Genomic DNA, 14,824 nt, shown 5'->3' with positions numbered 1-14,824 from the left:
TTGGTGTAGCTGTTGGGTAAACAAGTGAACAATAAAACCACAATTGCCTATATTATAAACAACTTTTTTGATTTTTGCTGAATTTGTTTAATAGACCGTAAATTCTGTTGTCTACACTTATGGTCAGTCTCATTCGCAGCAAGGACAGAAGAAGAATTATTAAAGTACAAAATGACTGATGATCATGCAGTTAAAAAGACTTGTTGGCAACTACTGGCGTAACGATCTTACCTGTAGAAATGGCCACTGAACAAATCTCTTTGTGAATCGACTCAAAAGATTCTAATCACTGGATCAAAACCCCCACCTCTTTTTTGGGACATCCAGCAGCTGTCCAGTGTTTTTTCCTAATTTGGACAGCAGAGGGAGCCATCTATCGGACTGCAGCATCCAAACTAACTTCTTTGTAAATAGTTTTAAGACTTAATAAGAGCTCACAATGTCTGTTGATTATTTATATAATCAATATTACTGATTGTAAGACTTTCGTATCGTCACAGACTGGTGAACGCCTTTTTACTACCAACACCTCATTGAATTGCATTCATTTGTATAACCTCAATTCAGTTCGTTTTATATTCAGGCATATGAACAGCCGATGCCCTTGAAGAATGTCAAAGTGTGACACATCCACAGATCATTTTCATGTCTGGTTGGTAATTGTGTTTTTATTAGTGCGCAGAAGCGCAGCACAACAATCACATCACAGACAATGAAGCGAACTGCTAACTTGTTTTCCCTGCTGCATGCTTTAGCAGAGCATAATCAACACACTGACTTCACACAGCTCCTTTCGCTCTCTCTCGCCGCTCCCATACTTGGTGTCTTTCTCTGATACTGGTGGCAGATTGAGAGATCTGATACAGCTCTGCTTAGCACTGGTGCTCAAAGCCCTCCGGCTGTTTCTCTTGCATATTTTGGCACGGTCCTCTTTTGTGTAAGAGACGAGAGAGTTTCTGTTATTCAGACACTCAATACTGTATAATTAACAACAGAGACGGCACCACGGACAGCAACAACACAAACATTAATACGGGAACATCGTAAAGTAAATTAGTTTTTGCTGGTGTGAGCTTGGTCTCACCTCTCTTTGTATTTGTGTGTCTGTGTTGGCATGTTAATGTGTTTATGTCTTTCAGTGGTCACGTTTGACCTCAACCGCACCAGATCTAGGCCCCCAACAGTTCTCTCTCTGGCCTTACATTGGCTTCCCTGTGGCATATTGTCTCTCCATTGAGTCCTTCTCCACCGAGAGCAAGATTCTGAGATGCTCACTTAACATTCACTCCTGGTTCTCACAGTCTTGCTGTGGTACTTAATTGGAAGCCCCCAGCGTCTCATAAGATAAACGTCAAACACGTATAACACCCCTGATTCCAGTTCACCGATCACCGCTGTAGTGACCGCCCGACGTGGGTTTAACTCTTGGAAATACTTACAGAGGACTCTCTCGTTGGCTGGACGGGTCTCGGGGTCGATGCAGCGATCCGTCAAGATGTGTTTGCTGTCGAGTGGGATCTGCCTCCGATAAACGCAATATAGACTCCGTTCTTCAGTCCCCATCCAGGCGAGAGTGACTGAGTTGCAGGTCCGCAACTTGTTGAAAGACTTAATCTGCAGTGTGGAGGGAAACACCGGCATAGCTCGGCGGTGGTACGCCGATGATGCCTGAATTTTGAGACAGAATTTGGACTTCCCGAAATTGCCTTTAGGGATTGACGAAGAGGAACCTGGAGCCAAGGCCTGGAGCTGGATGAGGTATGACGGGGCACCATGCAACCATATCTGGGCCAGCTGGTGTCCCACCTCCTCAGACGTCAAAGTCCGTCCTTTACTAGAGACGGTGACCTTGACTTTACTAGTGCCGTTACAGGTGTGCAAGGTAAGGAGGCCATTTTGTTGCCACCCACGAGGTTTAAATCGGAACTGTTCCCCCTGTAGATTGCTTGCGTCCCCGCTCAGGGTGACCCATTTGACCTGGCCTTCCCGTAAGGACGTGACAGCTGGACGAGCCTCCTCGTGTGTGCGGGCGAAAGTGCCGGTGTATGCCGCACTTGTGCCGTTAACCCTGTCCACTACAAACACGTCAAAATAGTACTGTGTATCCGGAAGCAGGTCCGAAACCGTGCACACACTTTCGACATCCCTGCACACACATCCAGGGTCCTCAAACTTGTCAGTTGTCGATGATTCACGGTCCTCAAGGGTATCCGGGTGCCGCCACCACCAGTCTTTAAGCGTTGCCCACACAATCTCCTTGCTTTGTTTGTCCCTTCTCTGTCTCTTCTGCACACTCTGTATCTCCTTTCGGATTCCCTCACGGGCAGCGCAAAGACTTCGGTAGTTGTGTTTGTGGTTGACTAACACGCAATATTCGTGATGTGGCAGGTGACCATCTTTAACAACTATGGATGAGCTCGGAGCCCAGTTTAAGGTGACACTGGTCATGCCCACCCCCAGTGTGTGCACTCTAGGATCTGAAGGGAGCTCCGGGAAAGCCCCCGAAGGACCAGGACCTTCGTGGAGGTATGCCGACACCTGCGTGTCCTGATCGTTTGATTTCAGCCGCAGGATGTAGATGGACGCTGGAGCGTAGGCAGGACCGGTGTAGGTGTCTACAGCATTGCCGGTGTAGGTGTAAATCCTAACCTCTCTTCCAGAACCTCTCCACCAAACCTCAGGCATGCTCTTCTTCGAGCCCCCTGAAAAAACGAAGCATTTCAGATCAAGATCAAGCATATTCAAAAGCTCTAATCAAAAGAAAGCTAAAAAACATTGGGCCGCATACACGCATAGCATAAGACTGTTTTTCATGCAAACCATCATTACTTTTGTCGGCACACTTTTAGAGGGAACATTTGGTAATCAAAGTGAATAATTTAAAGGTGTAGATGGGGACCCCTGAGTTCACAGTCTAAATGATTTATATGTCACTTTATGACTTTATAATGCTGCTTTGCCTGCCAGACTACCCCTTCATTTCAGTACATGCGCATGATTATGAAAGAAGAGTGCAGAAGCGTATCAGGATTATTCTGGCGCTGTTAAAACATGATGCAGATGTGTTCCAAATTTAAATTAAGATAATTGTAAAATGTATTTTGCAACAAAATAGTTTGTTTAGCTAGGATTTAGCATTTAGTTGTCTATGTCTAGCATTATGAATGAATAATAAATATTTATAAAATGATTATATAATGTCCAAAAATTGGTAACACTTTACACTAAGGTTTAATTCGTTAACATAAGTTAATGCATTATGTAGTTGTTTATCTTGGTTAATGTTCATTTTTACATTTAAAGTTGTATAAATTAACATCTAACATGCACAAATATGAATTAACAAAGAAAATCAGGATATTTATAATTAACATAAAAACCTGAAAATGAAAATTCTGTGGTCATCGACTTACCCTCATGTTATTCTAAACCTGTATCACTATTCTATTGCTTCTGTGGACAAATAAGTTTTGTAAAGTACCATTAAAATTAGAAACAGATGTTAATGTTTATCCATCCAGACTGTGCTTGCATATGTTGTCTCTTTGTTTCTGTTTGAAAATGTTTTACTTTCTATCAGGAAACAGCCTGGAGATTTGGAGATGGATAAGAGGAGAATCTTCTGTCCACAGAGGCCCTAAAGCAACACAACAGCAGTTTTACACCTACTAATTAAATCAGTGAGCCTCAAGCGACTGCTTCGCTTCTTCATTAGAGCCTCTGAAGGGATGTAACCTGTCCGCCCTTTGGATACAAAATCCCTGAGTTGTCTGTTAGCCCTGGTTAGGCCTATGCCAGTACTCCCCAAACACACAAGTACGTGTATGCATGCATACACAAATATACCTTCAAGCAGACACAAGTCCATGAATAAGCATACACACACAAACTCACAGTGTGCTTTTTTTGGTGGTTTATCCTTCAAGGTCCGAACAGCCAAGCTCCATTCGATGGGCACTGCACAGGGGCTCACAGTAACAGACAGCAAATCAGCTTTCTTCTTTAGTGTGAAATACAGTCTGAAACACAGATACATATCTGTATGTATTAGAAACAGCACATATGATATGGTTTGGTCTATTGTCCAAATCTAATTTTATATTCTATAAATTAACCATTATCATAAATTATTTAGTCAAACAATATCCTTTTTCAACATTTGTACCAGCCTAATCGTGTCTCATCAAAGAACCTAATCTACTCTATTGTATTCATTCCTTTTTAACATAAAAAAACTTTTAACATAACTGTGACGTATTATCTCACAATTATGACTAATTCTCACATCTGTGACTTTGTATCTTACAATTAGGCTGAATTTCTTATTTGAAAATGTATCTAAATTTTTTATTTTTTACTCTGAAGCAGAAACAGGCTTTCATAAAAGACCCCCAATTGAAATTAAGCTGCTTGTTACAAAATCATTGTATTTATGATTTATGACATCAGAAACCCAAAGACTTTAACACATGACTGCCCATATTTATTAGTAAACCCCTATTCAGTTTTCAGAGCTCTTGATCTGCTCAGTCATATTATTATTTCTAAACACCAGAGTATTTTGCAAATGTTCTCCTATGTTCACTATGCTGCTCCTGGCTCTGTGTATTATTCAGAAGGATCTCAACATTAGAAATTAGTAGATGAAGTTTATTTTAACAAAGTCCCTGATCATTTCAGTCTGACCTTTATAGTTTGAGGAACATGCCTTTGTATCGTGAACATTTGGCATCTATATTGTACCTGCCAGCAAACCCACATGTGAGTATAAGGCTGATTCATAAAGAAAGCGTTTACATTAAAGACACCAAAAAAGTTCACACAATAATGAAAATTATCTTATATTATACTTGTTGTTCAAATCCTATATGATTTCTTTTTCTTCAAGGCAATATAAAAGGACATATTTTGAAATGTCTGTTTTGAGAAGGTTTTTTTTTTTCCATATAGTGGAAATGCCGATCGTCTGTTTGGTTCCCAACATTCTTCAAAATACCTTATTTTCTGTTTCGCAGAAGAAAAATGCATACAGGTTTAGAATGACATGAGGGTGAGTAAATTATGACAGAATTTTCATTTTTAATAAGGGTCAGAGAGGGTGAAAAAAAGTGGTTATTTAAAACTAAATTATGACTCTTTTGGAGGGGAAAAAATGTAAACATTACTTAAACGGACCTAACGGACTTAAAAAAAAAAAAAAGCTAAAAAGTAGGGATGCACAGATACAAGTATTGGTATAGGGCTGATCCTACGCTCGTAGGCTACTCATTAAAATTCTCCGATACCACGCAGCGTGTAAAGTACAATGCGTGACAAAGAAACACAGACAACAGAGCAAACAGAAAGCAGAATGGATATATCAGAGAAGGATGTCTATGAAGTAAATGTATCAAATTAATAGTTTAACAAATGTAAATGTTAAACTAATTAAATATTTACACCTATATAGCTGCTGTAAGCTTGTCGAGCACACATCCCTTTTTCACAGACATTGCTGGAAAGTTTTTAGTTCAGTTGGATATGGCAATAGCAAAGAAACGAGGAGCATATTACTAACGTTAACTGACCCAAAAAAGAGAGAGACCGTGCACTTCTGTTGCATGCTCTTGATTGTTGATCGTTCACTCAGCACACATGCGTCATTTGAATTAAAACTAAATCCTATGTACAGTACAAGTAAAAACATGAACTCTTACATGATTTATGTATAACGAGTGATTCCCTACATTTTAACAGGAAGGCGGTACAATAATCACATGACGTTTTCAAGAGGTTTTCTGTGCGCAAACACCCGAAGCGTGTGCCCAGAATGCTGCCTCTCAGACAGCGCATGAATAGCCTATTAAATAGTTCTCTTTCATGTCTTCTTGTGCGTTAACGGACAAATTCACACAAAATTATGTTAAAATGCCCATATAGGGAAGTACTGTATCCTTTTGAAACATTGTCAGTTATGTCTTAAGTGAACATAAACAGTTGAAAAGGAAACACATGTAACAGTATGCTGGATACGTGCAGCTCTTAAAGTGACAGCAGCCTAATAATCCTACTGCTGTCTTTATCCTCAATGTTAATCTAACAACAGACAGAGAAAATCACTCACTGCTCTTGAATGGTTATGCCCTTCTGGAGCAGCTCTAAACATTCCCTGTGCTATTAAATAAAAGATCAAATATGATAGAGCAAGAATAAGAACAGTAAAAGTAACAGTAGCTCCAACAATACATTTTAACAGGCATAATAAAGCATGAAAATAACTGAAGGAAATATATTTTGGCTAAGCCAACTAATTTGATTCATATTCTTTTGGTTTGCCCAATATTTAAAAAAAATGAAAATGCAATGAAAATACAGATATCAGTACTCATATGTGACCCTGGACCACAAAACCAGTCACAAGTCGCACAGGTATATTTGTGGCAATAGCCAACAATACATTGGGTCAAAATTATCGATTTTTCTTTAACGCCAAAAATCATTAGGATATTAAGTAAAGATTATGTTCCATGAAGATATTTTGTAAATTTCCTACCGTAAATAAATAAAACATTTATTTTTGTGAGTGAATGCAGCACAATCGCGAACATAAATGGACAACTTTAAAGGCGATTTATCAATGTTTTGATTTTTGGCACCCTCAGATTCCAGATGTTCAAATAGTTGTATCCCGGCCAAATATTGTCCTATCCTAACAAACCATACATCAATGGGAGCTTATTTATTCAATTTCAAAATGACCCATGTGACCCAAGGTCACACATGGTTTTGTGGTCCAAGGTCACATATTGGAAAGTAGTTGAAAGTAAAAAGTGTATGACATGATGCCTTTAAATAACATGCTGCAGAGCTTCCTTGGGGACTGTTTGACTGCTGTTGTTTGCACAGGTTGATCTGCTAATGAAGGTGAGGAGAAACAAAAGCAATGACTTCAGAATGACTGATCTCTGATAAGCTTCTATCGATCCATCCCCACCGTTTAGATATGCATCTCCACAAACCCTAATGTTTACAGATCACAACTGATGCCAGGTGCACCATCACTGTAGAGCGCTTGCTCAAGCAGGAAACACATTCACTCCCCCTCCATGAATAACATCACACTGGGCAGAATATGGTGAACCTCCCTCTGTGCATTCTGGTAACACCAGCCATTTGGAAACCGCCACTTCCTCTGACCTTGAAAACAAGCTTGTGCTGCCTTCAGTCAATGGTGTTTGCATCTTCAACTGCTCATTATATTTTTTCTATGGAAACAGTCAGACATTAGATTTAAGACGCAGCGTTTGTTTAATGCAATTTGGATCTCTTATTTGCATGCCACTGGCTCACCAGCATAGCACATTATCATAATATTGATTTCATTCTTCTGGTAATCAAGTTTAACTTTGACCTTGACTGAAATAAAGGGTCATCGTTTTAGTTCGAGGGATTGCTGGCAGGTACACTTAAGGTATGTCCATCCCTTACCCTTTTAATGCAATTTTTAGTGAGAGTTTTGTGTGGAAGGCACAGTTACAATCTTTTAATAGATTAATTAATTTGATTTATGATCAGCAGCTCCTGCCCTACGGCTGTGCATTGAAACGCACTGTTCTTCTCTCTCTTTCTCGCGCTCGGTCTGAAGCCTGACACCACCTCTGTTACGGTTGAGGGAGCAGTTCTCACTGTGATTCTCACTGGCTAGTGTTGCTAATGGAAAAAGAAAGCTGCAGTTTTAGTTTAGTTTTAGCTGCTGGGTTTGGGTTTAGCTATTGGGTTTGATAGAGAGGAAACTGAGAAATCTGTGGCATGATTTTAAGACCATTAACGAGAATTACACAGATAGGAGATCACTTTTATTTTATAACAGTTTTAGTTGAAAAAAATAAAATAACAACACTGACCCTAAAAATGTAAACTGTGAAAAATGGAAATATTATAAATATGTGTAATATTTAATAATAATAATATTATTATTGTCACGGATTGGCTGTGTTGATAATTCAAAGATGATGCTTGACGCAAGATGAATGTATAATTATAATACTTTTAATGCTAACGAAGAGAGCTACACATGCACAATGTAAAGTTAACGAGAAACAATGAACTGAAGAAGACAGAAGGCTTAAATACACGAGGAAGGTAATCAACAGAACAGGGAACATGTGTGAGGACTAATTAGAAACTACAACTAATGAACGACTAGGCAATGACAAAGACAATGAAAACTAAATCCCTTTGGGACGGTAAATGTTTCTCATGTGGATGTTCGGAAAAAATCATTTGCATGGCACTTCAGTGATAAAACTCATGCATTCAGATGGCGATTTATTCACGGTGGAGGAGCGAGTTTTGTGATCCTACAAACCCGGGAATTTGCTCACATGGTCAGTCCCATGATTGTCTACTGTAAATAAATAAAAATAAAAATATTTATTATAGAAGATTTATTATTTACTTATTTAAATCTGTTTAAAAATAGGAATATAGACGTGCTATAGTTAAAATTGTTTTTATGTTTTGTATTTTACCTCAAAATGATGGATGTCATTTTAAAAATGTGGAAATGAGGTATTATACTATTATAATAGTAATAATAGTAACAGTAAATGTAATAAAAGTCTAGGCCAAATTACAGCGAAGCACAACAGTTATCGTACCGTGCTTGGCAGTGGTCAAAAAGGATTCAAACAGTACATTTTTAATTGATCTCTTCTTGTAAACTCAGTGATGTGGATTTGGACGACAAATGATGGCACAACATTATTTTTACGATGGATATTTACGGGGGTGGTGGGAGAAAAACACTGACATTCTGGATTCGGACAGCAATAAAATCACAGACTAGCCCCTGTAAATGGTGAAAATACCTAACGACCCCATGAGAAACAATTACCGTCTGAATAGTATATAGGGCTTTAAAACTAAACAAGACAGCGAGAGCTAAACACGACTGTGACAAATATCAGGAAATATTTATTTTGTATTAAGGTAATATTGTATCATTTTTTTCTACCCACCATTTTCAACCCCATTGCAACCTCCTGGGTTTTTGAAACCCCCCGCTCTAAAGGACAGATATCAGTTTACAGTGATTTTCAGACGAGTCGATTCCCTGCTAAGTGATTATGCAGTATTAGCAATCTCTCTCTCTGGAGAACTACAATGTTGATTTAAACTCTTCCACTCTTCCATTTCTTCTCTACTTGAGTTAGAAGCTTCAAAGCATACACAATCAGTGTTTCTCTTTCATTTCTTTCCTTTCTGATTGGTCCACTTGGCCAATTTTAGTGTACCTCCCACCAGATCCCCAATGTGTCTTTTACCTACGAGCACGTCCTTTGGGCAGATGTACTGGTGTGACCCTGTTCTCACTCAGCCATGTTGTGGGGTGTAATGTCACTTCATTTTCAGGTGCCAGGCCACTGATGGTGCCGGGACCAGAAAAGAGGGCCATGGCCAGGCAGAGACACCAGGAGAGAGCCATCCTTGTCCAACACAAACAGCCACTCACTTATCTGGAAAACAAAGAATGCCATTTTTAAACAAGTGGTAAGAGCTTTTAAATGGATTTTATCCACCAGTTTTGTTTTGAATATTTCACTAAAAACCACAAGGGTAACATCAAAGGACAACAATGCTTTTTTAAAGTTTTAGCTTTGAAAACTATTACATTAAAAGACTTTTGGTGGAGAAATATGTTCATTGACAACTTAAAGCACATCGAGTAAGTATTAATGAAATTTTATAGAATTATACTGGTGTTATAGCTCAGTTCTCCCTTCATAAAGACACTGTGAAAGGAGCATCTGAATTATCATAATAATAAATTTGATCAAGAAGTTTATCTTCTTTTACATACACTACATTCACCATGTTGCACTGTCCTTTGAGCTGTCTGACCTTTGACCAATGGCAATAGCCTTAAAATGTAAATGTTTTTTGGTTAAGCACTTAAAAAAACCATCTGACTCACAATGCCATCTGCCATTTTTGTTTCACTGACGTCCTTTCAGCAGTGGCCACTGGTTACACACTTCACAATATCCGCAGATGCAGTATGTCATCCAGATATTGTTCGCCTACTACTGTTCTGCTCACTTGACACACAGCTATTTGCATATGTAATAGGGAAGTACGCATCGCCTATACTGCAGACTGCAGTGAAAAATCGATTTACCATATCTTGTCAGTCAGTCCATCTATTTAGATAACAAACGTCCCATGCCTTGGCTTATGAAAGCTCTGAGACAAATGAGGACATCTGGAAGTTTCAAAGGAGCTGATAATTCAGCAGAATTTTGACTTTATCTCATTTCAAAAAAGTAAATCCATCATACTTAAAACATCTGCCTTGTCCTTGATGTAAAAGTTGGAGATAAACTGCCGACTTCAAATTAAAATTAAGATTAAAATCTTCTGAAACCTGTCAAAACCCAGCTCTGACGGCTGAAAAACTCACATTCTCGGGTAGATCTGCACTCAGGGCTGATGTGCTAGATGACAGTGCTGTTATTTATCTCTCAAGGTGCTGACAAACTCACTGGTGTTTCAACCGACATTCAGCACAAAGGTTATTCATTATGGCTGACAAGCCAAGAACTGAGCTATCAGTCAATCAGTTGATTCTCACACTCCATCTGTTGTGAGGGCAAGATGAGAGAGAGAGAGAGAGAGAGAGAGAGAGAGAGAGAGAGAGAGAGAGGGGATGAGGGAGAGAAAGTTAGCCTCATCCCAGCTGATGATTCATTGATAGCAGGAAACATTTGCCTTTATTCAGAGAGAATTATTTATATGAGCAAAGAAAATTTGCTATCCGCTAACACTCGCTGCTCTCTGCTTTGACACTCCACACAGAAACCTTGCGCTGCGAGACGAGAACGGCACTTCAGCGATGCCTGGCAAACACTCACTTGAATTTATGTCTCTATTTTTAACAAGCGACATCAAATTGGTTTACTACGGAAATAGAATTCAACTCTTCTCATTATGTACGAACAGCAGGCTGCTTTGGTACTATCAAAACTCATCGACAAAAAGAACAAAAACCGACCAAAACAGCACCTGGAGGTAATCTGAACACCGCCGGGCGGCGTCTGTGGGGGAGAGTTGAGGAAGTTTGAAACTCTCAGATGTTCAATCTGTGTTTATCTGCAGCTGATGGGCCCAGTGATGTGAGTTCACGTCCCCGGGGAGAGAGAGACAGCGATCAAAGCCATCGTGCTGAAAAGTGTCCCCATAACAACACGCATGGTTGTCACTGGGGAAACGTTGCCCCGTAGATCAGATGACAGGCGATGGAGTGAACGCGCATGAGACGCGACGCGCTCTCTCATCACCCAACCTCTGCTCTGATTATGACTGCTGAACAGGCCCTCATTAGAAACAGAAGAGAAGGATGGAGGGGGTGGAAAAGAAGGATGCAAGGAAAGTGTGAAGAGAGAGAGAGAGAGAGAGAGAGAGAGAGAGAGAGAGAGAGAGAGAGAGAGAGAGATTGGAGCGGGAAAATGTCCAGGAAGATGAAGAGGGATTAAGAAAGGTGAAAATAAGACCGTGAAGGTGAGAAAGAGAGGATCGGGAAAAAAAAGAGGTAAAGGGAGAGTGAAGGAGGGAGGAGCCGAACAAGGGCGTAGGAGGTGAGATAGAAAGACAGGAGGAGGAAGGGATAGAAGGAAGTGTAGAAGAAAAATAGAAGACTAAATTAACACGTGCACATAAGAGAAAGAGGAAACGAAAAAAAAAAGAGCTGGATGAATGGTCATAAAACCTCCAGGTGAATCTCATGACAAGTCAAGAACATGTTTGAGTTATATTTCATCCCAAAGTCAAAAGAAGTATTTCTTTCTACAATTTTTTTGCATTGTAAAATTGTTTACATGCTTTTTTTCTGCCACATTTCTCATTAATGTAATGCACAAATAAAATCAATACTGAAAAAAGAATTAGGCTATATTTTATTATATATTTTAAATATTTTATGTATATTATTATTTTAAAATGATTAAAATATTTATATTATTTGAATACCTATTTCAATGCATTTATACTTCATTTGCTGTAAGCTATGTAATTTTATGTAAATGTAAAACAAAAATACTGTATTACAGTAATGAGAATTGCCATTGAAATCAGTGTGGGATGCCTGGACACATTATGGTAATGATAATGGGGGAATTGTGGGGGGAAAATACTTAATTGTAAAAAAAATAATGGCGTAATGCAAAAACATGATTTCTTTATGCAAAATATAATATCTATATATTTTTTTTCCTTTTGATTCCCCCAAGTCTCTAAGTCTGTCCGTTCATTAAACCTCACACTCATTTTATTTCTCTCTCTATCTCTCAATCTCTGTGTTTACTGTGTTCTGCAAGCTCTTATTACTGTACACACTCTCTCTCTCTCTCTCTCTCTCTCTCTCGATCTGTTAGAGAGCTTGTTGATGGCGTTGGTGGCTGGGGTGTCATGTGACACATGCTCTTTGCAGGGGTCCTGACTGCTCCCAGGGGAGCCAGATATAAAGCGAGAGAGAAAAGAAGGGGGAGAGGTAGAAAAGAGAGAAAGAAAGACAGAAAAGGACTCCAAACTTGAATGGTATAGAATGAAAACTGAGAACTCATGCAAAGATGTGAGCCGTAGGGGGGTAAATAGACAGAGATGTGCTCAGATGGGGAGAAAGAGGGTTTAGTGAAAGATTGGGGTAGAGTATAAATATATCATGGTCATGAACACAAGATCTAATGGCTGACTTTAACAAGTCAAAAGTAACACTACTAATTGCTTTGTCTCTCTTTCCTTTCAGTCTCTGTCTCTCTCAAAATTGAATTGAGCTGAATTCAGTGCAGAGACGTTTAGTTATGGTCATGCAGTTACAACACTACCACAGCAATATAATGCCTATATGTACAAACTATATGTTATCATAAAATGTTTTATATTTATTATCATATATATATATATTTTTTTTATATATATATATTTATATCTTTTGATTTTTTTAATGTTATATCTATATTAAATATTTATTAAAATTGTGTTTTATATATATATATATATATTATATACACACACGCATACACAAACATAATATAAAAATAGGACATAAATAAAATGTTTGAATAAATAATTTTTTATATATATTTTTTAAACCAGAAATACAAATGAGAAAACATTCCAAAACATATTCTTTTCTGATATTTTGATTCATTGTAACTTTCATCTGCGTTGTGAAGAGTTTATTTTTTCCTCCCTGTTCTGGATTTCCATGAAACTGAACCCCCATCCCAAACCACACACTCTCTCACTGCTGTACTTATGGGCTATTTAGTGGTCAAAGAGACACGAGTAATAGACACACACAGAGGATGATCGCCATCTCATGTAACAAAATGATATAAATAGAGATTGAAGAAAATGGTTTTCCAAAATGCTAAACATTAATACTTTTATCTAAAGCAACTTGCATTCAAGATTTTCTTTATCGCATTGTGTTTTCACTGGAAATCGAGCCCATGACTTTGGCTTTGCAGGCACCATGCTCTACCAGTTGAGTCCCTGACATGTAATCACAGACACACAAACACGCAATCACACGTACTTACCTCAGCCAGCGCTCGGGTCTTCCACTCTGAAGAAAGAAAGGAGGAGAGGTGAAGAAGAGCAGAAGTAAACGGGTCTGATGTCTTCTGCACTGGTGCTCAGAGTCACAGAAACTCGCCTGTCCTGCTGGAGTATCCTGAGGATAGAGGGAAATAAAGAAAAAAAGAAAAGCCCTCCCACCCTTCTCCTCTCCTCTTTCTCCCTTCTCCTCTCTCTTCTCTCGTTTCCACTCCTTTTCTCTCCTCTTTTCTCTCCCCCCCGACCCAGATCAGTGCAGTCTGATAACTGAGGCGCGCTAGTCAAATAGACACATGCGCGTGTGAGCTGTGTGTATGTGAGAGAGAGAGAAGAGGAGGAAAAGAGATAGATGATGGATAGAAGGATGGAGAAAGTCTCTTGGTGAGGACTGTTGTTGCAAGAGGGGTGATAGTGCGTGTGTATAATTGCAGAGAGAATGGGGGGGGTTGTTCAGAGACGTGTGTGTTTTTGAAGATTACATAGTGATGTGTTAATTACATTTGGGGAACCACACTATAGACAATTTCCATTAACTCTCATAGAAACCCAAACCATAAACTTCATTATAAACAGTAAAATTATATTCTTCATGTGTATAAAACTTTTTTATTTTTGTATTTTTGTTCAAAAATAACATTTTTATTTTTATTCAATTTAATATTTAAAAAAAAAAAAATCATTGTATTACATTACAGATTCTTTTTTTTTTTTTTATCCTTTCATTCTTTACAAATGAGTGTATTCAATTCATGAGAAAAGCCTTTGACAATGACTGGAACTGGGCTCCTCGACACGTTACGGTGATGCGAATTTAGGGGGGAAATGTGTGCAAATGACATGAAAACAATATTTGAATGCAAAAAAATATGACTTATCCTAAAAAAGACTTCATGTTGTCTCACTGAAACTTACTGTAAAGTTGTTTTATCAGAACTATAGCGATATAAATATATAAATATTGGCAAATATTTATAAATACATCAGCACTGAACATAAAGTCCCTCCATAGCACACCTGAAGCGTGGGTGAGCGTGCGTTTGTGTACGTATTGTTCTAAAGGTCAAGTGCTCTTCTCAAAGAGATTGAATATGTACATGTAATTGTGAGTGTTTTTCCAGAACTCGACACTGTGCCTCTTTCCTCCACACAATGGTATCGCTCCATCTTCCACCCCTCCCTCACATTCTGTCCATCCTCCACAGCAGAATGAAAAAGGCTATTTGCATTG

The 14,824-nt window shown here is 38.7% G+C and overlaps 1 protein-coding gene across 2 annotated transcripts; it reads right to left on the bottom strand.

Annotated features, from left to right (window-relative positions):
- Positions 1 to 76: 76 nt before the first annotated feature.
- Positions 77 to 13,853, bottom strand: ndnfl (neuron-derived neurotrophic factor, like). Of its 2 annotated transcripts, XM_084394141.1 has the most exons (5): positions 13,581 to 13,789; positions 10,442 to 10,619; positions 9,306 to 9,497; positions 3,895 to 4,019; positions 656 to 2,702 (listed from the first exon to the last, which is right to left on the bottom strand). In XM_084394141.1, the coding sequence occupies exons 3-5, from the start codon at positions 9,464 to 9,466 to the stop codon at positions 1,276 to 1,278; spliced, it is 1,713 nt and encodes a 570-aa protein (XP_084250267.1). In that variant the 5' UTR covers positions 9,467 to 9,497; positions 10,442 to 10,619; positions 13,581 to 13,789; the 3' UTR covers positions 656 to 1,275. The 2 variants fall into 2 exon arrangements, with proteins under 2 accessions (XP_084250266.1, XP_084250267.1); XM_084394140.1 differs by lacking the exon at positions 10,442 to 10,619 and having other exon boundaries at positions 77 to 2,702; positions 13,581 to 13,853.
- Between the last annotated feature and the right edge of the window lie 971 nt (positions 13,854 to 14,824).

This window comes from Rutilus rutilus (assembly GCF_951802725.1).
Source record: "Rutilus rutilus genome assembly, chromosome: 21".
Taxonomy (NCBI): Eukaryota; Metazoa; Chordata; class Actinopteri; order Cypriniformes; family Leuciscidae; genus Rutilus; species Rutilus rutilus.
The sequence above is the reverse complement of the archived record's forward strand: the minus strand, read 5'-3'. Positions and strand labels throughout refer to the sequence as shown.